We start from the raw sequence: 24,781 nt of genomic DNA on the forward strand, positions 1-24,781 counted from the left end.
ATTTTGATTGAAACTATGGGCTTCATAAACAGAGAAAATTAGTAGAATTTGGTGATGGCTATTTTAAAGTTCATGCATACATCCACTAAGTTTACATTACCAAATAATTATGTTTCTAAAGAAATACTAGATGCTTCTATTGCTGTTAGTCCTGTTTTCACAGCACTTGTCAAGTACAATAAAATCAGTTTCATTCCAAAAAAAGCCACTAGGTGGTGCTGTGGCTCAAGACTAAAGCAAATTCAGAAGGAAGTTCAGAGCAATACAGGCAGACCCAAAGATAAAAAAGAATCTCAAACAGCCTAACCTAACATCTACAAAAACCAGAGGAACAACAACAAACAAAGCCCAGAGTGAGCAGAAGGAAGGAAATAATCAAGATTAGAGCAGAATTAAATTATACAGAGACTAAAAAAGACAATACAAAGAATCAACAAATCCATGAGCTAATTCTTTGAAAAGATAAACAAAATTGATAAATCTTTAAGATTTCCTGACTCATCAAGAAAAAAAGAGGGAGAACCAAATAAATAAAAGCAGAAATGAAAGAGAAGTTACAACTGATACCACAGGAATACAAAGGATTGTAAGAAATTACTATGAGCAACTATATGCCAAGAAATTTAACAACCTGGGCAAAATGGATAAATTTCTGGAAACATACAATCCTCCAAAACTGAATAAAGAAGCAGAAAGTCTGAACAGACTAATAACATTTAGTGAAATTGAACCAGTAATCACAAAACTCCTGGCACACAAAAGCCCTGAAATTGGCTTCACAGCCAAACTTTACCAAACATTTAAAGAAGAATTAACTCCTATCCTTCTCAAACTATTACAAAAATTCAGGGAAAGGGAAGACTCCCAAACTCCTTTTATGAGGCCCGGATTATCCTATTTCCAAAAATAGGTAAAGACACAACAAAGAAAGAAAATTACAGGTCAATCTCTCTGATGACCATACATGCTAAAATCCTCAACAAAATATTGGCAAGCCATGTCCAGCAAATACAAGAAAAAGATCATATACCATGATTGAGTGGGATTCATCCCAGGGATGCAGGGATGGCCCAGTATTCATAAATCAATAAATGTAATACATCACATAAACAAAGTGAAAGACAAACACCATGTGATCACATCAATAGATGCTGGAAAAGCATTTGATAAGGTACAGCACCCATTTATGATAAAAACACTCAGCTAAGTGGGAAGTGAGGGAGCATTCCTCAACATAACAAAAGCCATATATGAGAAACCTATAGCCAACATTATACTCAACAGGCAAAAACTAAAAGCTTTTCCCTTAAGTTCAGGAACAAGACAAGGGATGTCTGCTTTTACCACTCTTATTCAACATAGTACTGGATGTTCCAGCCACAGTTATCAGACAAGAAAAATGAATAAAAGGCATCCAAATTAGAAAGGAAGAATGAAAATTGTCATTATTTGCTCTGGCTGGTGTGGCTCAGTGGATTGAGTGCCAGCCTGCAAATAAAAAGGTCACTGGTTCAATTCCTAGTCAGGGCATGAACTTGGGTTGAGGGCCACACCCCCAGTTAAAGGCATACAAGAAAGAACTAATCAATGTTTCTCTCTCTCTCTCTGTCTTTCTCCCTTCTCCTCTCTCTAAAAAGAAATAGTCTTTTTAAAAAATGAAAAGCCAAACTAACACCTCCTAATTTCCTAGTTTCTTAAAAAAAAAAAAACCCTGTCGTTATTTGCAAACAACATAATAGTGTACATTGAAATCCCTGTAGTCTCCACCAAAAAACTACTCAACCTAGAATTTGGCAAAGTAGCAGGATACACAGTCAGTATTCAGAAATCAATGGCATATTTGTACAACAATGAACTATCAGAAAAAGAAACTGGGGGGGGGGGAATCCCATTTACTATAGCAACAGGAAAAATAAAGTACCTAGGAATAACTTTAACTAAAGAGGTAAAAGACCTGTACTCAGAAAAAACTATAGAAAACTGAAGAAACTGAGGAAGGTACAAGTAAATGGAAGCACATACTGTGTTCATAGATTGGAAGAATTAACATTATTAAAATGTCCATATTATCCAAATAAATCTATATATTTAATGCAATTCCTATTAAAATACCAATGACATCTTTCACAGATCAAAAACAAATACTCCAAATACTGATATGGAACCAAAAAAGACTTCAGATAGCCTCAGCAATCTTGAGAAAGAAGAATAAACTTAGAGCAGGTGTGTCAAACTCATTTTCCCCAGGGGCCACATCAGCCTCATGGTTGCCTTCAAAGGACTGAATATAATTTAAGGACTGTACAAATGTAACTACTCCTTAAGAAGGGGCAAGGAGCTCAGCGCTACTGCTGGGCCAGGGAAAACAAGGTGGAGGCCAGATTCAGCCCACAGGCCTTGTGTTTGCCACCTGTGACTTAGAACGATCACAATACCTGATATCAAACTACACTGCAAGGCCACTGTAATCAAACCGGTCTGATACCAGCATAAGAGCAGACACATAGGTCAATGGAACAGAATAGAGAGCTCAGAAATAAACCCAAGTGTCTATCTATGGTCAATAAATATTTGACAAAGGGGCATGAACATACAATGGAGTAAAATAGTCTCTTCAATAAATGGTGTTGGGAGAACTGGAAAGGTACATGAAAACAAAAAAGAAAGAAACTAGACCACTAACTTACACCATACACCAGAATAAAGTTAAAACGGATAAGACTTAAATGTAAGTCTTGATACCATAAAAGTCCTAGCAGAACATAGGCAGTAAAATGTCAGATATCCCACATTGCAATATTTTTCTGACATATCTCTGAGGGCAAGGGAAATAAAGGCAAAAATAAACAAATGGGACTACATCAAATTAAAAAGCTTCTGCATGGCTAAAGAAACCATCATCAAAACAAAAAGGGAACCAACAATGGGGGGAGAACATATTTGCCAATGGTACATCAGACATGGATTTAACCTCCAAAATATAGAAACAATTCATACAACTCAACACCAGGAAGAAAATCCAATTAAAAAAATGGACAAAGGACCTGAACAGACATTTTCTCCAAGGAGGACATACAGAGGGCACATAGACATATGAAAAGATGCTCAACATCACTAGTCATTAGAAAAATGCAAATTAAAACCTCAATGAGATATCAATATACCTTACACCTCTGAGAATGACTATCATTAATTAACAAACAACAAATGCTGGCAAGGTTGTAGAGAAAAGAAAACCCCAGTACACTGTTGGTGGGAAAGCAGACTGATGCAGCCACCATAAAAAACAGTATGGAATTTCCTAAAAAAAAATTGAGAATGGAACTACCACTGACCACCAATTTCACTAATGGAACTATACCCTACGAATCCAGAAACACCAATTAAAAGAATTTATGCATCCCAATGTTCATAGCAGTGCTATTTAAAATAACCAAGTGCCGGAAGTAGCTGAAGTCCCCATCAGTAGATAAGTGTAACAAAAAAACTGTAGTACATTTATACAACAAAATACTATGCAGCAGAAAGAAAAAAGGAACTTCCTTTTTGCAACAGAAGGAACTGGAGAGTATTGTGTTAAGTGAAATAACCTGTTGGTGAAAGACAAACACCATATGATCTCACTTATAACAGGAATCTAATGAGCAAAATAAACTAATGAGCAAAATAAAACCAAAGACATGGAAACATAGCACAAACAGTGACTAGAGAGGAGGGGGGAGGAGGAAATGGTAAAAAGAAGGGGAAAGGACTAGACAAAGAACATGTATGAATGAACCATGAACATGGACAATGGTATGGGGATTGACTGTGGGAGTAAGGTAGGCTTGGCCTGGGAGGGTAAAGACAGAAAATTTACAGTTGGGACAACTGTAATAGAATAATAATAATAATAATAATAATAATAAAGAACTAAAGCAAGCTCCTCGGTCAATATCAGTTGGGAATTTCCTATTCTAATTCAACCCTATATTTCCAGAAGCATCCATCCTTAGAAGATAAATAACAACTATAGGGCTCTTAAACATAGGCTTTAAATATAAATAAACTTCTGTTCAAGATGGCGACATAGGTAAACAAAGCATACCTCCTTGCACAACCACATCAAAATTATAACCAAGATACAGAACAATCATTACTCAGAACCTTCAGAAATCAAATTAAATGGAAGGTGACAACCATGGAATTAAAGAAACCACATCCATCCAAACTGGTGTAGTGGTGGAGACATGGAATGGACTAGTCCCACATCCACATGTTGGGGGGTAAAAATTCAGGACAAATATCTCAAGAAGGAGTCCCAGCGCCACACCAAGGCCCCCCAGCACAGGTTACCAGGGCCAGAAAAATAAGTCCCTATAATTTCTGGCTGAAAAAACCAGTGTGGACTGTGTTGGTGGAAGAAACTTCTGGATTCCCAAGCAATTCTTAAAGAACCCACACAGAGACTTAATCAGACACACTCCCTCTAAGCTGCTTGAAATGCACCAGTGGCGTACAAGGAGAAACTGAAGTGTCTGGCATCAGGCAGGAACTGGAGAACAGCTTTCTCATAGATAGAAAGGTAGGCAGAGGCTAGTGTCCCTTTTCTGAACCCTACCCACACAGAGCCACAGAGCCACAGAGCCAGCTGGCTGGTGCCATATCTGAGATTCCATCAACCTGGCTAATACTATTTGCTTCTCCCTGGAGATCCCCAGAGACTCCATTATACCCAACTTACATGCCCACCCAAGCTGCTTTCCCATATGAATTTCTGGTCTTGGCTCATGTTTCCTAACCTCCTAAACCCTCCCAATAAGCAACAGCCAGCCTCAGTGAGCCCCCAGCCTCCCTACATCTTGCTAAGGGACCCCAGGCCTGGAGTGAGCAGCAACTAGCCTAGATTCACAGCTTGGTTTCACCTGGGAATCTCCAAACCCAGCACAAGTAGCAGCCATCTCAGATTGCTTTATAACTCAGGCAGAGTGGCACCGCACAAGAGGTGGGGGCTGACCTTGGCTACCAGTGCCCAGGAAACCCCATGGCCTGCATACCCAGTGAACAGCTACAGACCATGGGGGAGTACCGTCTCCCTACTCCCAAACAGCTGATGCTCCACAGAGGATAGATGGTGGTGGTCAGTAGCCACAGCCAATCCTTGCAGCTGACTGGCCTGGGTAAATTTTTCTCATGATCTGCCAAAAGCAATAAAGGCTCAACTATAAGAGGAGATTGTACTCGGCCCACATGAAGGGCTCACCTTGAGTACCCAGCCTAGGTGATAGGGGAGGCTGTGCCACTGGACCCTATAGGATCTCCACATTAGCCCACTCTACCAAGACAGGGAGTCAGAGCAGCTCTACCTAATACATAGAAAAAAACACAGGGAGTCTGACAAAACGAGGAGACAAAGAAACATGACTCAAATGAAAGAACAGATCAAACTCCAGAAAAGATAAGCAATAACATAAATAAAATGGAGATAAGCAACCTAACAAAGGCAGAGTTCAAAACACTGGTTACAAGGGTGTTCAAGGAATTTAGTGAGGACCTCAACAACATAAAAAAGATCCAGTCAGAAACAAAGTATATACTAATTGAAATAAAGAACAATTTACACAGAAAGAACAGTAGAGTGGATGAAGCTGAGAATCAAATTAATGATTTCAAACATAAAGAAGCAAAAACAACCAATCGAAACAAGAAGAAAAGAGAATCAAAAAAAAACAAGGATAGTGTAGGCAGCCTCTGGGACAACTTTAAGGGGTCCAACATTCATGTTACAGAGAAGAGAAAGAGCAAGAAATTGGAAATCTATTTGAAAAAATAATAAAAAAACGTTTCCCTAATTTAGTAAAGGAAATAGACATGCAAGTCCAAGAAGCACACAGAGTCCCAAACAAGATGGATGCAAAGAGGCCCACTCAAAGACACATCATAATTAAAATGGCAAAGGTTAAAGATAAAGAGAGAATCTTAAAAGCATCAAGAGAAGTTAGTTACCTACAGGAACATTCTCATAAGACTGTCAGCTAATTTCTCAAAAGAAACTGCAGGCTAGAAGGGATTGACAAGAAATCAAAATCATGAAAAGCAGGGACCTACAGCCAATATTGCTTTATCCAGCAAAACTATCATTTAGAATCGAAGGGCAGATAAAAAGCTTCCCAGACAAGAAAAAAGTTAAAGGAGTTCAACAACAACAAACCATTACATGAAATGTTCAAGGGACTTATTTAAGAAAAAAAGATGAAAAATATGAATAATAAAATAATAAATATTTATCTATCAACAATTGAATCTAAAAAACAAACTAAGCAAACAAGAACAGAGACAGAATCAAGGGCATGGAGAGCATTTTGATGATTGCTAGATGTGAGGTATTTATAAGGGAATGGGCAAAGTGGTGAGGGGATTAAGAAGTACAAATAGGTAGTTACTGAATAGCCAAGTAAAATACAGTATAAGAACTGGAGTAGTCAAAGAACCTACGCGTGACCAATGGACATGAATAATGGTGTGAGGATTGCCTGAGGGAGTGGGGGATGCTAGCTGGAGGGGAGGTAAATGGAAACAATTAGGACAACTGTAATAGCATAATTAATAAAATATAATAAAAATTAAAAATAATATATGTAAATGTAAAAAAAAGATATAAATCAAAGCTTTTAACAGTGATTCACTGAGGGAGAAGATCCCCACAGTAATTTGATATCTTTCAGGCACATCCCCTTTCAAATGAAGTCAATATTTCCAATCCAAGTACCAAGCGGGACTGACCCTGCTTAGCTTCCGAGATCAGATGAGACCAGGAGCGTTCAGGGTGGTATGGCTGTAGACATGAAGGCAATATTTCATTAACAGCGTCACTGATTAAGGGACAGAATTCATGAATATAAAATATGCATTCTACCAAGATTTTACAAGTTACATTCAGAGAACCAATTGCAGGTTATAAAGACAATGTATTATACAATTACAAATACCTGTTGTAATGTATTCCAAGAGCCACACTGAAGAATATGTAGTGTATTCAAGGGGGGCAACGTGTTGGCTGGACATTTCACAAGTCTCTTCTTCTTAACAATCTTCTTTTGCTGATTTTGCTCTAAAATTTCCAACCAGGGTTTAAATGATCTTATCCAGGCTAGCCTTTTTTCCTCAATAGAGGACAGAAGTGCTGGCTCTGGGGCAGAGCAGGTCACAACACTTCCACATTCAGCTCTATTTTCATGACAGTCTTCTGAAATTTCTTTAATATGAGACTTTAGAGAGTTTGCTTGTTTAAAAAGCAAGGAGTTTGGGGTATTATAGCCACCTGAGTCGTCACAGTGAGTATATCTACCCGAATCATAATTTTGCTTGTTTATTTTGCCTTCTACATTTATCATAGCATCACTGGCTTTAATAATTACATCACTATTCAGAGCACTGCCCTTTGGGTTCCCCTTAGTTTCTTTAGATTTTAAATCAATTTCTTTTCCTTGTAATATTACTTTTTCCCTTACATATTCAGAATTTTCTAATTTTAATGGTAGTAGTTCTTGTTTCACTGAAATCACGGAAATGTTATTCTCTTCAAATAAAGTTTCCTTCTGTCCTGATATCTCTTCCTTTTCTACTTTTTGTATCTTACTGTGTTGATTATCTTTGATTATTTTCTGTACTTTCTTGTTTTTCACTTCATTAATTTCTTGATTATGCCCTAATATTATTTTGTGGGTTTCTTGTGTTATATTCTCATTTACAGCAGCTTCCAGGGTTTTTTCCTTTTGGACTATTGGACAGATGAATTCTTGCAGCTGAAAGTGTTCTTCCATAGGTTCTGTTACATCTGGGTTTTCCAATTCAGGTTTTTTGTCTGTATTTTCATATTTTCTTGCTTGCTTGATCAATTTTTCTGAATACTGTTGTTTTGCTAGGTTTTCATTTATTTCTTCCATTTTAGATTCTGCCAAAACTGCTTGGTTTGATACAGATTCTTCAAATTGCACTTGTATTGATTCTTTCAGTATAAGCTGTTTATCGCTATTTTCTCTTTTATTCAATTCTTTAACTAACCAAAGTGGAACATCTTCCCACTTGTTTGACTTTTCATCCTCTAGCATTTTAGCTGTTTCATTCTTATTCTTTGATATATTTTTGGTGGTTAAATGTGTGGCATTATGTCCTCCCTTTTTTAATGATCTATTTATTAGCTGTTTTCTTGCATCTTCTTTTAAATTTAAATTTTCTTTGTTTAGTTGTTGCTCTCTTTCTTGTCTCACAATATTCTTTTTTTCCTCATATTCTTTTTCTCTCCTTTTTCTTTCTTCTTCCTTCTGTCTTTGTATCTTTTCTTCTATCTTTTTTTCCTCCTCTAATCTTTTTCGTTTTTCTTCTTCAATCTGTCGTATTTTTGCTTCCTTTTCTTTCCACTCTAGTGCTTTTTTTTTCTTGTTTTCTATTTGTTCTTTTATAATTGGGCCATATTTTTGGTAGGCCACAAATGCTCTATATTTAGTTTGAATTTTTACAGCTGCATTATGCTGCATTTTTAATAAACGCATTTTTTCTTTTTCCTGTAGGTCTTTAAACCTTGTTCTTTCTTCTTCCATTTGTAAATTCAGGTTTCTAATAAACTCCTAAAATAAAGATAAATAGCAGTTAGCATTAACTAAATGTGCAATGTTATCACTATATAACCTAAAATAGAGATTAAAAGCAAATACTAAAACTAAAATAATAATAAAGTTACTATAAAATTTTCTTGGAAAAACTAAAGTCATTTATTTTAAAGGATATTATTTTTTTCATTCTAACTTATTTTTTTAAATTTATTTAATTATTGCTCAAGTACAGTTTTCTGTTTTTTATTCCCAGCCCAGCCCACCCACCCCAGTGCTCCCCACCTCCCTACCATTTCCACCCCTCTTATTTGTTGTCCATGTGCCCTTTATACTAGTTCCTGTAAATTCTTCCCCTTTTGCCCCTGAAATTCCCTCCCCTCTCCCTTCTGATCACTGTCCCCTTGTTCTCTATTTCAATGTCTTTGTTTTTATTTTGCTTGCTTGTTTGTTTTGGTTCCTTTAAAGGTGAGATCATATGGTATTTGTCCTTCACTGCCTGGCTTATTTCACTCAGCATAATGCTTTCCAGTCCCATCCATGCTGTTGCAAAGGGTAGGAGCTCCTTCTTTCTTTCTGCTGCATGGAATTCCATTGTATATATGTACCATAATTTTTTGATCCATTCATTTACTGATGGGCACCTAGGTTGCTTAATTTTTTTAATATTTAGGGGCTTCTATCAAGTGAGTAAGTTGATACTCTAACATGGCTAACCTAAGCCAACCAGATTACATTGAGAAATTCCTTGAGAAAAGAAAGCATAAGAAATCAAACTGACGCAGAGAAAAAAAGCAAGAAAAACCACAAGTCAAAATTTGTGTAGGAGAAAAGGACTTCAACTTTCTGCGATGGAAGTTCTGATAAAACAGACTCTGAGAGCTAGAACTGGGACTGCAGAAGCAGGGAATTATTTTTGTGAGACATGACACCAAGAAGGTAATGCAAATCATCATCAAAGGAATATGAGAAATTAGCCTAGTCACACATTTTATTGTTTCATAACTATTAAAAAATTGATATGCATATATCAATTAAATGAGACAATTTGGAGTTAGGGGAGAAAATATCACTGTCACTAGAATTCTACAACAAAAGTAAACACATCTACCCAGCAAAGCTTTCATTTAGAATGGAAGGGCAGATAAAGTGCTTCTCAGATAAGATCAAATTCAAAAAATTCATCATCACCAAGCCCGTATTATATGAAATGTTAAAGGGACTTACCTAAGAAAAATAAGATAAAAAAGATGAACAGTGAAAGGACAGCAAACTCACAGTTTTTAAGAACCACACCTAAAACAAAAGCAAACTAAGAGGACAGCTAGATCAGGAGCAGAACCATAGAAATGAAGATCACATGGAGGGTTAGCAACAGGGGAGTGGGAGAAGGAGAAGAGGGGAGAAGGTACAGAAAATAAGAAGCATAGACGGTAGGTAGAAAATGGATAGGGGGGAGGGCAAGAATAGTATGGGAAATATAGAATCTAAAGAACTTGAGACACGTGGTCATAAACTAAAGGGAGGAGTGGGGGGGTGGGAGTGTGCAGGGTGGAGGGGAACAAAGCGGGGAAATAGAACTGTAATGGCATAATTAATAAAATATATTAAAAACATAAAAAAATAAACACATCGAAAAAATCAGCAAAATTTGAGCAAAACAAACAGAAATGATGTAAGGCAATGAATCTACTTTAATAAGCAGAAGAATCAACTTATCAGAACTTAGAACTATTAAACTAAAAAATGTAAATAAAGAAACAACTAGAAAAAGGCATGTTTAAACAGAAATAAGCTCACTAAAAATATAATGTAAGTGCTCAAATAAAAAATGACTTAAAAATCAAAATAGAATGGTGTACTAGCTGATGGCCTAAAGAAAAACTTCTAAATTAGGTATTTTTCCTAAACAGCATACAAAATAACAACATGAAATATATGACAGAGATGTTTAGGTATAAAAAAATCAACACAGAAACTCACATGACTAGTAGAAGTTCTAGAATAAAGAACTGAGAAAAACTGAAGGGAACATAGAAATGTTTTCCACACCATGAAAAGTTCATAACATAAAGAACTGAGGTCACACACACACACACACACACACACACACACTACATCAGTATAAATGGGAGTGATAGTTCAGAACCCTGAGAAATGTTAACATCCCTGGAGGCAGGGGTTATTTTCTATGTGATACACTACTGTCTCTTGAGGACTTAGAGAAGTGCCTGCAAGACGACAGAAGACCAATAAACACATGTGGATGAATGTAAAATGTAAAAAAAAAATCCTAATAGGAAAAATTAAAATATGCAATGGAATTATATCTTTAAATTGTTAAAACTAAATAGTAAGAAATCTGGACTGTAAAACCAAGGAAACAAATCATCCTGTTTTAAAAGCAAAATAAAAACATTTTCAAAGGTGCAAAGATGGAGAAAATTTGCCATCCAAATATGTTTCTTAACAAGTTTTGTATATACTGGCATTATATACTATAGGAAATGGTATATACTATAGGAAATGAAAACTGATCCAGAGAGTAGGGGAAGACTCAGGATTCAAAGGACACTGATAATCAAAAACCGTTAATTAGCACTTAGCACTTATGTTTTTATTTTACTATCTTCTTCCTTCCATCATTTCACTTAAGAAATCAGCTGTTAGTTTACTCTTGCTCCTTTTATGTAATGTGCCTTTTTTTTCCTAGCTGCTTGTAAGATTATTTTCCCTGTTGTCTTTAATTTCAATAGTTTCCAAGTGTGATTTCCTTTATATAGTTCTACTTGGAAATCATTAATCATCTTTGAATGTTCAGATTGATTCTTTAAAAATAATTTAAAACCATTTCAACTATTATCTCTTCAGACCCATTGCCTCTGCTCCTTTCTCTCTCCTTTCCTTCCAAGACTAATATTATGCACATTTTTAGCTTTATACTATATATCACACATTTGTGTTCTTTTCTGCCTTTCCAACTTTTGTCCTCTATGTGCTTTAATTTGGATATTTTCTATTAATCTCAGTTCAATTTCACTAATTTTCTCTCATGTTAAATCTATTCTCAAATATCCACTGAACTTTAACTTTATATACTGAGTTTTTCAACTCCAAAATGTGCACTTGATCCTTCATTATAGATTCTAATTCTCTTTTCATGTCACCTATGTAACTCTTTTGCCACTGCATGCCAGTTTTAGCTATTTTAATGTCTCTCCTAATTCTGACATTTGAGTTACCTGCAGGTAAGATACTATGGTCTTTTTTTTTTTTGGTCATTTATATGAATCTGTCTCCTTATAGGCTTAACCAATGTTTTTATTTAAAGATGAACAGTAGAGACAATTATATTAGAATACATAACTATATCAGTCAGCATGTTTTAACCTTAAACTTTATACAATATTATATGTCAAATATATTTCAATTAAAATATGTGGCCAGTAGAAACCTATCTTTTCTGGGTGTTCATACAGATAAAGAAAATACTTGAAGGAATACAAAAGAAAGGTAACATGCTTCGTTGAACAGCAGAATTATGGAAGTTTTTATCTATGCTTGTAATTACTTACAATAACTTTACATAAAAACTGTGAAATAAATAAAAATAAAAATTTAATAAATATATCCAGAGATTCATTTTAAATTCAAAGGGGTTATTTAGTACATTCAATTAACTGTGTTCAAAAAAATGCAACAAGTTTTCTCCCTGCCTGGTGTGGCTCAGTAGATTGAACACCAGCCTGTGAACTAAAAGGTCACAGGTTTAATTTCATGTCTGGGTTGCAGAGCCAGGTCCCCAGTGGGGTGTCTGTGATAGACAACTGGTAAATGTTTCTCTCCTTCTCTTTCTCTCTCCTACCCCTTTCTCTCTAAAAATAAATAAATAAAATCTTTAGAAATTAAAAAAATGCAGTAATTTTTCAAAACAATTTTTAATCACAATAAAATGCTCACAACAGTATGTTTCCTCAAGCTTTAAAAGAAATTTTAGAATTATAGTTTTAAATAGACCTACTTACCAAGCAGTTAATTTTCATTATCATGACATTCTATCTGAGGAAAAGTTTCTAATGATTCATGAATATTTAAAACTTTAGTAAGTTAAATCCTAAACCATATAAATATTATTTTTAAATTTCCATTTGAGGCATAATAATTTATTTCAAATGAAGAATAATTATTGCACTGAGGAAAAACAGCAGATAGATACCTCATGTTGTTTAAATTTCTCTTTCCACATTTTCTCTTCTTTATGGAGTTCATCATTCATCTGGGCCTGCTCTTGCTGAACACATAGTAGTATTAAAATATTATACACAAATGTGAAAAATACTGTGCTCATTATACATGATTCTTACATTTATTTTTAAATAATCATTTAAAAAACTCAGCTAATGGTGCTCAGTTATTAGTACTGAGATAACAGCTATAATCTCAACCTAAAGTGTCATATAAATAACATCTAGGGTTTCCATTTTGAATACATAAAGATGTTTTTAACCTGGGAAAGTTGTTTTACTTATTTGAACATGTTTATTCACATCATAAAGAACATCATCTAGAAATAGTGTCGGGCAATTCAAAAATTACAAATAATAATGTTTGTAAGGTGGGCTTTGCGTTGCAGTATTTTTTCTCCATACCATCCCATTTAATCCACATAAAAAATTGGTTCAGTAGGTAACAGTTTCCTGTTAATAACATTTAGTTAGCACATATTGTGTGAAGATCTGAAGGATTTTAAAAAATCAGTAAAACACAATCCCTGTACTATAAAACTTTACCTTCAATATGCAAACATTCTCAAAAGTTCACATATTACTCCAAATTTAACAGAATAAACTTATAACAAGAGAAGTATATAGAGGATCACAGTGGCAATAGGTATTATAATTGGAGGATCATGAATGGTATAATGCGGAAGACTGTATTTGAAATGACTAGACTTTCAAGAAGTTAAACAGACATTTTGGGCATTGGTTAAATGTCTCTGAACTAGAAAAATGATTACAGCTCAGATTTTAAGAAAAATCCTAATGTCACATTAGATAGAGTTAGAGACAGGAAACCAAGGAGACATCACTGAGGTCAGTAAGGCAGTTAGTGGCGTCCACAGTGAGAGTCGATGAGGGCCTCTGTGGACAGTGCGGCAGGAGCAAGAACAGATACAAAGACAATGAAAACATGAAGTTGCCACAAATAGCCAATTGAATGGCTATAAACATAGTGGACAAATGTCTTTAGACATTATCTTATATGTGCTACAGGAACTTTTGATAGGATTTAGGAAGGTAAGTAACTAAAAAAATATGCTTCTGAGAGCACTATGGTCAGTGAGTTTGTAAAAGACAAAAAGTAGGGAGACCAATTAGAAAATATAATAAGTATCCAAATCTAGCCATGAACTATGGAGTAGCAGTAACTGTATGGATGAAAAGATGGATAATACAACTATTTCTTTTTAAGAAGAGGATAACAAAAAAGAGGGAAGAGTAAAAAATGGCCCTTATCTTTCTAGCTTGAATTACGATGGCAGTAGAATATAGCTGCCCATCAAAATTCAGAATACCAGAGGAGGAGCGTGATTTAGAAGGAATAACAACGCACTGTGTTTTAGATACATTAAGTTCAGAGTGTGAAGTCATGCAGGAGAGTTATGTAGTTCCATTTTTTATTATAAATATAGATTTAACATCCAAGGCCATGAATGAGATTATTGAGAGAAAAACTACACAGGATATGAAAAGAAGGGACAGAGGATGAAAGCCTTGGTAATATCATCTTTGAGGAGAAAGATAAAAGAAGCTTAAAATGGATACCAAGGGGAATTTCCAAACATGTAAGAAAGAGAATTGACTCAGTGTGGTCCCATGGAAGTCCTGGAAAAAAGAAATGGTCAACAATCAAATTTTTACTGGCATAAAATGCAACAGAGGCCACAATAAGAAGGGGAAAAGAGCCCGTCAGTATAGTAACTTGGAATTCATTGGTCACTTGTGTCAGTTTCACTGAGTGGTGTGGTGGTAAACACCTAGCAGGATTACCTTGAATGGGGGACAATGAAATAGATGTAGCAAAAATCACACTCTTTTAAGAAACCAGACTATAATAAGTAGAGCTAAAGAGTTTGATAAAAGTGAGACAAATGAGCCCTGGTTGCTGTGGCTCAGTGGTTGTGGCCTTTGAATCAAAGGGTTTGATTCCCAGTGCAGGGGGGTGGGGGTGAGGTCCCCAGTGAGGGCCCTATGAGATGCAACTGCACATTGATGTTCCTCTCCCTCTCTTTCTCCCTCCCTTCCACTCTCTAAAAATAAATAAAATCTTAAAAAACAACAACAACAAAGTGAGACAAATGAACAAAGGTGATTTCATGGTTTTTCCTGTTTTGTTTCTAGGATGGCAGAAAACTGAACAAGCTTATAAACAATAAGAAAGGAGGAAGCTGATAAGGGTATTTTGCGTATAAGAAAAAGCAGGGGTAAACTGGAAAATGGTAGAACAGAGGAGGGAATGCTAACCTTGGTATAAGGAAGAAATCTTTCTTACTGAGATACTGAGATAGAAGCAAAGGCAAAAAAAAGGTGAGCATAGAGGTTCATGCTAACTAGATACGGGATTTGAAAGAAGAGGAAGCTCAGAATTGATGCAAAAAAGCCTTGTATGTGCTTACATGTTAATAATGTGGAGAGAGCAATTGGGTGGAACTCATGGAAAGAGATTTGTAATAGCAGTTTTGTGGAATAGAAGAGAACGCTAACAAGAAGCACAGAAAAGAACCACTAAAAGGCAGTGAATCACATGTTTAGAACCCATCGTTATAAAATCATGTAATGGTCCCACCAGAAAGTTTTAAGCCCCAAAGCATAACAAAGCACATATTTAGGAATTCACTAAACCTATTAATGTCATTTTAAATAATAATTTTATGATGGAAATAATCATATTAATCTGATTTGTGAATAGGAAATATAACTATAACTAAAGGAAAGCTACAGATTTAGACTTTGTTAGAAAAAAACTGTGGCCAAACCAGTTCTTCAATATTATAATTATTTTTAGTTCATTTTCTATATAGACAGAAAATGCAATGTACACAACAAACATGAAGGGCTAGAATATCCTGACCTACCTAGATGACCAACATGCTAATTTCTCTGTGTGAAACACTACGTGAAGCAAGTGGTGTAAGACAGAGAAGTCAGTGCAGGCTTCTATCTAAACATTCTAAAGATCATGACAGCCCCCAAGTAGGGTTCTAAATATTCACCGATTTCTCAACATGCCATGACCATGACCTGAGGGTGTAGACCTCCTGAGGTGGGGTTGTGAGAAAAACTGAAATACAAACATAATAATGACACAAAAGTCTTCCATAACAAAAAATTTCTAGTCCAAGGAATTAGTTCAGTTATGGAGATGAAGGACAAACCATCATCTACATGGTTGAACCTCTTCAACCAAATATGTTTTACTTAATTGCTATATATCACAGCACAATGCAAGGGCACTGCATGACCTAGAAAGCTGTTGTCTTTTCCTATGATTAGAAGGGCATTAAAAAAAGTAATAGTTTGATATAAATGTCAGCCTTTTTAGGACTATCTTTGAAACTTGAAAGACTCTAGGGGCTCCAACAATCCAAAGCTGTATCTGAAATTCCAATAAATTTCAATAAAAATGAATCAAGGAAATCATATTAAGTATTGTTAATGCACAATCAATTGCTTCTATTATTGGGAGTAATTAAAAGCCATACAACAGAGCCCAATCCACACCATAATACAAAACATCAATACTCTTCATAAGTAACTATGATTCAGGAAAAAAATATATGAAATACAAAAATGAAAGACCTTTTGAATATTCTCTAGTTTCTTCTTTTCAACTTCAAATTGTTCCATCCAGCAATGTCTCTTTTCTTCTTCTTCTTGAAATTCCTTTTCTTCTCTATCCCTATGAGCTTTGAGAGTTTCTTTCTCTTGATCTTCTAGTTCTTTCTGTTTATTTTGCCAAGCCTCAAAAGATTGCCTACATCTTTCTTCCACTTCACAATACCCAAATTTTATTTCACCATCATCTGCATTCATAAAGAAGAATAATTTACTTGAGATCAAACCTGTCAAATGTGATCTAATGTAAAGTATAAAAGTAATTTTGAAAGCAATAAATAATTACCAAAGAAAAAGTGATAAAATACAAAAAAACACATTCTTAAATATACATGAAGATCCTACTGCCGCCAATAAAGACAACACAAAACTTGCTTTAAACTACTCCATAAAACTTAATCTAAAACTATGTGTTATAAGTGGTACTTAATAAATTCAAGGCTGGGTATGTCTATTACTATCAGCTATATATGTAGAAAAATTATAAATATATTTAAATCAATTTCACTTAGAAGATATAAAGGAAACTATGAGAGTATATAATTGAATAAGTATAATGAAAGCATAATTTAAAATATTATCAAAGAAAAAACTCTAAATTTTCTCAGATGACTATTATCAGGAAAAAATTATCAAATTATCATTGAGCAGTTTAGTCCACCTGGCAAAACATATTCATCCACATGTTCATGAGGACGCGGCTCTGGAACAGAATGAGGACTGCCACAGTAGGTTTTACTTCTCAGAAATTCTTCCTTTTCTATTTCAGATAATATCTAAGTGGTTAAAAGAGTACCAATGATTAAAGAAAGCCAAAACAGAGTGAAAAGCTATCACTTTAATAATATAAAGAATATTTATATACATATATCTACAACTTCATTTACTTCAAACCCATCTCAAATACAATTTTATAGCACATTAATGATTTTGTGTTTATGGTGTATAATAAAGTTTTTCCTATGTAAGATGACTTTATTTTAATATCATTATTTAGAACTCTAATTACTCTATACTATTAATCCACAGTAATTAATTTGCTTGATAATTATTTAAAATATTCCTACTATTATTTGCTTTCCTCCTAATACGTTTCTATCTTTCTTATTTGTAGTGATTGCTCACATATATACACTGCTAATATATTCAATGTTTTAAAAACGGAACTGCCCTGGCTGCTGTGGCTCAGTGGATTGAGCGCCAACCTGTGAACCAAAAGGTCACTGGTTTGATTCCTAATCAGGGTACATGCCTGGGTTACAGCCCAGATACCCAGTTGGGGGTGTGCAAGAAGCAACCAATTGATGTATCTCTCGCACACTGATGTTTTCCTCCCTGTCTTTCTCCTTCCCTTTTCCACTCTCTAAAAGTTGATAAATAAAGTCTTTAAAAATAAATTAAAAAGTAAAATAAAATAAAAAGAACTATTATCTACTTTAACCTGAATTATACATTAAGATATAATTTTGATTAATACTTTTTCATAATTAGATTTCTACTGGACTTTAGATGGAATGAAACAGCAGTATGATATAATTCACAATTAATATTTCGAGTTTTAGCATTATCAAAACAGCAAATAAGAGACGCACATATTATTTCACATTCTTTTAGACATCTTAGAGAACAGCAATAGAGTTAGGTAAAATGGGAGTTTAAAATGAATACAAGATATTGAACCTCTATAGGAGATTTGTGGGGGTTTTAACCAAAAATGCTAACTTCCCTTTACTCTTATTTTTTAGAGGTATTTAATTTTATCTTTAAATAAAAACTGACATAAGATGTTCTGAGTTTAAAGATTCTATAGAGTATTTAAGTCTCTGCTGGAACATACTACATTTCTAACCAAGGTAATAAACAGAATATACTAAATTTTTTAGTAAGATTTTTAGGGAAAAACCATGCAAAATAGTTCTACTGTTTTATCTACATACACATTAAATTCCTAAGTACTGATGCTTCAAATCACTATTTCCAATATTTTTAAAGATTGAATTTTGAGTGGTTTTATTTTATATAACAATGCATGTACGAAATCAAAAATAATTTCCTTAAAATAATTAAGTTTTTAATTTTTAAATTAGTGAACTTTAAATCAGTGAACTATTATCCAGTGTAAGAGGGAAAAGTAAGTTTCTAACCGTAACATTGAGTACTTTTAGTCAAATGTTGAACATATACCTTCGTTAACTGATCTAGTTTTTCTTTATATTCAGTTGGTAATTCTATCCTTAAATGCATATGATTATTAGAAACTGCTCCATAGGTACGACCTAGAGAAAGAAAAAATATTATAACTAAATATTAGAGTAGGGAACAACATACAAAAATTCCAACCCCCTTCACCTTCTTTTAATTTCAAATTCTATCATAGCATATTCTTGATCAGTCACTCAAAACAACAGAAAACAATGGAGGATAAAGAACAAAGGAAATCTGTAACTGTTTTCTAAAAAAGTAACACATTTTTTATGTCACTGATTCTTTGTCACCTTTTGCATTCTGAAGTTTATTCTCCACATACCCAGAATAAAGTTTTGTTTGATGTGTGACATCCTTATTAGAAACCATCAAAGGTTTCATTCTACCTGCTCTAAACCAGCAATGTAATCTTACCCAAGACACAGAAACCACTTTAATAAAAGTATTGGTTTAAAAGATTATAATAACTAACATGCAAGTGAAATAAACTTTATTTTATGAGTTTTTATTAAATTTTATCAAGTATTTTTATCATCTGTGCAGATGTAAATTGTTTCTTTTCCTTATTCATTTAATGTGTTATATCACAAGGATACCATAAACTATTTACAGTAAATTATTTTTAAAGGGGACTATTCTGCTGGTTAACTGGTCATTTACACCTTTTTTTCAGATACAAATTTTCAACTTCAGCAACTATTCACAATCTTTCTGGCATGTTTTCTGTGTGAGAGGCTATAAAGCAAAAAAATCACATTTTCCAGATTCCTTGGAGGCTAAGTTCTTAAGGGTGATTTAGGTTCTACCAAATGATATATTTGTGTCTTTATTTTTATAAAAATATTATGTGTAAAGAGAGACAGGGAGCTATATTTTAATTGTAATGTTTTGGGGGGCCCAGACCATGATAAATAGAGGGAGCTTTGATTCGGAAATGGGAGTGTTTAGGAGCGGATAAATGTCTCTGAATTTCCTTATTATATCAGACAGCAGCTCCACCAGCAGACAGGTTCTACAATGTGTGTGTGTGTTTTGTACATGTTGGATATTCTACCTACAGTCTGTTTCTTCAGTTCTATTAACAATCTGTTATTTATTGTAGTAGCTAGTCTCCAAAGATTTCTTTCCCACACTTCCTGGTTACACCCTGCACAGACCCATGACCATCAGAATGTGGCAGAAATAATGTTGCATAACTTCTAAAAATAGGTCATAAGAAGCCTTACAAGGTTCCACCTTAGTCTTTTGTTTGTGGGATGCTTCTTCTCATCACGCAGGTGCCATAGAAGCCACAGGGAGAGACCACATGTAGGTGCCTCCAGGTGACAGCACCAACTGAACACCCAGCCACCAGTTAGCATCAGCTGCCACATGTTTGAGTGAGCCATTCTGGAATCACAGTGCAATAAAGGCTGCAGATGACTGCAGCCTTAATCAACATCTGACTCCAAATGCATGAAGTCCAAGCAAGATCTGCTCAGATAAGCCCAGTCAACCCACAAAACTATAAAAGATAGTAACAAATTGTTCTTCTAAACCATCAAAAATTTTTGCAGCAGTAAGTGACCAGAATACCTCCTCTACTCATAAAAACAAATACACACATACACCTCCAACCTTACTACTTAAAGTAGCCAAATGGCTTCCAACATCTATGACAGAGTCCTAATCAACACACCTACATGCATAAATGAAATTAGCCTCTGGTTTCTGTAGTGTGTTATACCTATACAATTTTATTTTAAAAATATGTAGCTTATATCATCTGTAGATGTTTTTGCTCCTTGACAGACTGTAAGAATTCAATTGCAAAATTATTGTCTTTTCAAATGTTTTTCTAAAGACATTTGAAAAGAAATCCCCTTCTACCACCTCGGCAGATTACTGCTTTAATGTTTTTCATTTTTTAAATCAACTTTGATAAATTGAATTTTCTTGGAAAATTTTGTTACTCATAGAGATTATTAAACCTATTTGGCTAGAGGTCATACTTTTCAGAATAAGGGCTCTCATAATTTTCTAAACCACTGCCACTATTGTAGTTATATAACCTTTCATGTACTAATTTTACATAATTATTACCTTTGACGTTTCACATAATTAAGCTATATAATTGCCAATATATTTATATTTTCCTTGTATAAATCTTAGTAAAATTAAATGAACATACCATTATCCCCCCATAACTCAACTACAAATAATCACTGCCAAAATTTGAAGCATCTACATATAGCAAGTCTCTATATATCCATTCGTACAGATGCTCCAAACTAAAATCCTGGAGCCCCCTACTTCTCTTTCTTTCATGCCAATCCATCAATAATTCTTTTGGTTCTTTTAACATAAAAAAGATTCTAGAATATGACTGTTTGCATCATATATATTCAAATTAATCTCATCTATACCATACTATCATAATAGTCCACCAGGGTTTATAAAAGCCCTATATGATCTGACCCCTTGTATTCTTAGATTTTTACAACCACAAAGGCTGACTGCCCTTCAAACACATTACACCCACTCCATGTGCCTTGACCTTTACAATTCCTTCTTTCTGGAACATCAACTCCATAGATATCCTTGTGGTTCATCCTCTCATTCATTAGGATATCCATGTGGATTACTACTCAGTCATTGCTCAAATACCATCTCCTTAGAAAGGCCTTCCATGACTACCCTATCTAAAACAGCAACCTCCAAATGCTACCCCTTATATTGCTTTTGGTTTTTATCTTTTTAAATTAGATGCTATTACAGTTGTCCTGAGTTCCCCCCTTTTTTCCTGAGTTTGCAGACTTCTACCCACCATCCCACACTCCTTCAGCAATCCCCGCAACATCGTTCATGTCCTTTCACATAAGTTCTTCAGCTACTCCATTTCCTATACTGCACTTTACATCCCTGTGGCTATTCTGTAACTACCTATTTGTACTTCTTAATCTCCTCACTTCTTTACCAATTCCCCTATACACCCCTCCCATCTGGCAACCATCAAAACATTCTCTGTACCCATGATTCTTCCTCTGTTATTCTTGTTTTCCTACTATGTTTTTTAGATTCAATTGTTGATATGTATTTTGCCATTTTATTGCTTTTGATCTCCTTTTTCTTAAATAAGTCCCTTTAACATTTCATATAATAATGGTTTAGTGATGATGAACTCCTTTAGTATTTTTTCTCATCTGGGAAGCTCTTTATCTGCCATTCAATTCTAAATGATGGCTTTGCTGGGTAGAGCAATCTTGACTGTAGGTCCCTGCTTTTCATGACCTTGAATATTTCTTGCCAATTGCTTCTAGCCTGCAAAGTGTAGTTTGAGAAATCACCTGACAGTCTTATGGGAACACCCCTGCAAGTAACTAACTTCTTTTCTCTTGCTGCTTTTATGAGTTTCTCCTTACTTTTAACCTTTGGCATTTTAATTATGATATGTCTTAAAGTGGGCCTCTTTTGGATCCATTGTGCTTCCTGGACTTGTATGTCTCTTCCTTCAAATTAGGGAAGTTTTCTTTCGTTATTTTTCAAATAGATTTCCAATTTCTTGCTCTTTCTCTTCTCCTTCTGGCACCCCTATGATGTAAATGTTGAAATGCTTGAAGTTGTCCCAGAGGGTGCTTACATTATCCTCATTTTTTCATTATTTTTTCTTCATTATTTTGATTGGTTGTTTTGTTTGTTTGTTTGTTTGCTTGGTTATGTTCCAAATTACTGATTTGATTTCAGCTTCAACCAGTCTACAGCTGCTTTCCTGTAAAAGATTATCTGTTTTAATTAGTGTGTCCTTTGTTTCTGACTGGATCTTTTTTATGTTGTTGAGGTCCTCACTAAGTTCCTTGAACACCCTTATAACCAGTGTTTTGAACTTTGCACCTGACAGATTGTTTATCTCCATTTCATTTAGCTCTTTTTCTAGTTTTGATCTGTTCTTTAAGTCATGTTTCTTTGTCTCCTCATTTTGACAACCTCCATGTGCTTGTTTCTATACATAAATATATTTTAGAGATTTTATTTATTTATTTTTAAAGGGGAAGGGAAGAAGAGAGGGAGAGAAATATCAATGTATGGTTGCCTCTCATGTATTCCCTGCTTGGAACTGGCCTGCAACCCAGGCATGTACCCTGACTGGGAATTGAACTGCAATCCTTTGGTTTGCAGGCCCATGCTCAATCCACTGAGCTATACCAGCCAGGTCTGTTTCTATATATTAGGTAGAGCTGTTTTGACTCCATGTCTTGGTAGTGTGGGCTAATACAGTTGGTGTCCTGTAGGATCCAGTGGCACAGCCTCCCCTGTCACCCAAGCAGAGTATTCAAGGTGTACCCTTCATGTGGGCTGAGTACACATTCCTCTTGTATTTGATCCTTGGTTGCTATTGGCAGGTCAACATGGGGGCGGGCGTTACCCAGGTCATTCAGCTGCAAAGATTGGCTGTGACTACTTACCACCAACCCCCACCCTCTATAGAGGATCAGTTGTGCAGCAGAGTGGTGGTACTCCAACATGGTCTGTAGTTGTCCACTGGGTGTGTTGGCCCTGAGGTTTCCTGGATAATGCAGGCTAAGCTCAGCCCCCAACTGTTTTGCATGGGGCCACCCTGCCTGAGCTATAAAGCCATCTAAGAAGCATGCTCCTTGTGCTGGGCTTGGAGATTCCCAGGCAAAGCCAAGTTGTGAATCTAGGCTGGATGCTGCTAGCTCCAGGCCTGGGCTCACTGAGGCTAGGTGTCGCTTGTTTAAGACAATTTAGGAAGCTGTGCAGTATGATCCAAGACCAGACATTCATGTGGAAAAGCAGGTTGGGTGGGCCTGTAGGTTGGTGGGGCAGAATCCCTGGGGTGATCCAAGGTGGGTCAAATACTGTTAGCCAGGTTGAAGGAATCTCTGATATAGCGCCAGCTTGCCACCTCTGTGGCTTTGTGCGGGGAGGGTTTAGAAAAGTGACATGGCCTCTCTTTGCCTTGACGCCAGAAACTTCAGTTTCTCCCTGTGTGCCACTGTGCTTTTCAAGCCGCTACCCGAGTGCTGGAGCTGAGGGAGTGAGTCTGAGTGTGGGCTCTTTAAGCTGAACTGCTTGGGGCTCCCGAATTTTCTTCCACCAACTTAATCCTCGTTGGTTTTTGCAGCAAGAAGCTGTGGGTACTTATCTTCTTGGCACAAGAATCCTGCCCTGAGGAACTGGTATGGGACTGGGACTCCTTGCTGCTGATATATCCTTCCTGAATTTTTATCCACCACACATGGGTGAGGGACCAGCCCATTCTGCATCTGTATCCCCCCACCAGTCTTGATGGATGTGGTTTCTTTAATTCTGTAGTTGTCAGACTCCACTCAATTCAATTTCTGAGGGTTCTGAGTGATGGTTGTTCCATATTTTAGTTGTAATTTTGATGTGGTTGTGAGAAGAGGTCAGACATGTCTACCTATGCCATCATCTGGACCAGAAGTTATTCCCTTAATTTGATTTTTTTCTTATAGCAGTTATCTCTATTGAAATAGTACTTACTTACTTACTTATTTATTTATTGTCTCTCTCCACACTAGAATAATATTAATACAATAGAGCTTGTTATGTTCTCTGCTGTATTCTCAGTGGCTGGAGGGAATACTTTTAGATAGGAAAGTTTGTTAAATAAATATCTATGAATACCCACTTTGTGATTTATGCTAATATTGCATAGATTGCATTAATATGTATAACAATTTTAATAATATACCATGAATATTTATGTCATTAAATATTTGTCTAAATAGCTTTTTTTAATGGGTACATTGTTGAACACACCAAGATCCTGTTGAAATATTATGGCTATAATTTTTCAGTATAAACCAAGCCATGATTAAGTCTAGTTAAAGCTTTGATCATTCTATTATTCTTAGAATAATTCCAAGAAATAAATTTGCTCAGTTGAAGAAAATAAAAATAGCTAGGTTTTTTATATAAATTATATTTTTCTCCTAAAAGATATATAACCTAATACATTTAAGATAGTCCTATTTTAGTTTTCTTTTATGTAAAGTAATAGAAAGCCTGCTTTAATTAGGAATGGTTAAACAAATATTGGAGGTTAGTATTTACTGGAGACACAAAGAAGGT

The 24,781-nt window shown here is 35.3% G+C and overlaps 1 protein-coding gene across 1 annotated transcript in view; it reads right to left on the reverse strand.

Annotated features, from left to right (window-relative positions):
• Positions 1-24,781, reverse strand: part of LRRIQ1 (leucine rich repeats and IQ motif containing 1) — a 216,455-nt gene that overhangs the window by 189,861 nt on the left and 1,813 nt on the right. Inside the window, exons 3-7 of the mRNA XM_037167657.2 lie at positions 18,668-18,759; positions 17,145-17,259; positions 16,448-16,671; positions 12,805-12,879; positions 6,969-8,606 (exon numbers count right to left, since the gene is read on the reverse strand). Coding sequence (XP_037023552.2) covers positions 6,969-8,606; positions 12,805-12,879; positions 16,448-16,671; positions 17,145-17,259; positions 18,668-18,759 — 2,144 coding nt within the window. The remainder of the gene's footprint in view (positions 1-6,968; positions 8,607-12,804; positions 12,880-16,447; positions 16,672-17,144; positions 17,260-18,667; positions 18,760-24,781) is intronic.

Source organism: Artibeus jamaicensis, unplaced genomic scaffold (assembly GCF_021234435.1).
Source record: "Artibeus jamaicensis isolate MK-2021 breed Jamaican fruit bat unplaced genomic scaffold, CSHL_Jam_final scaffold_584, whole genome shotgun sequence".
NCBI lineage: Eukaryota > Metazoa > Chordata > Mammalia > Chiroptera > Phyllostomidae > Artibeus > Artibeus jamaicensis.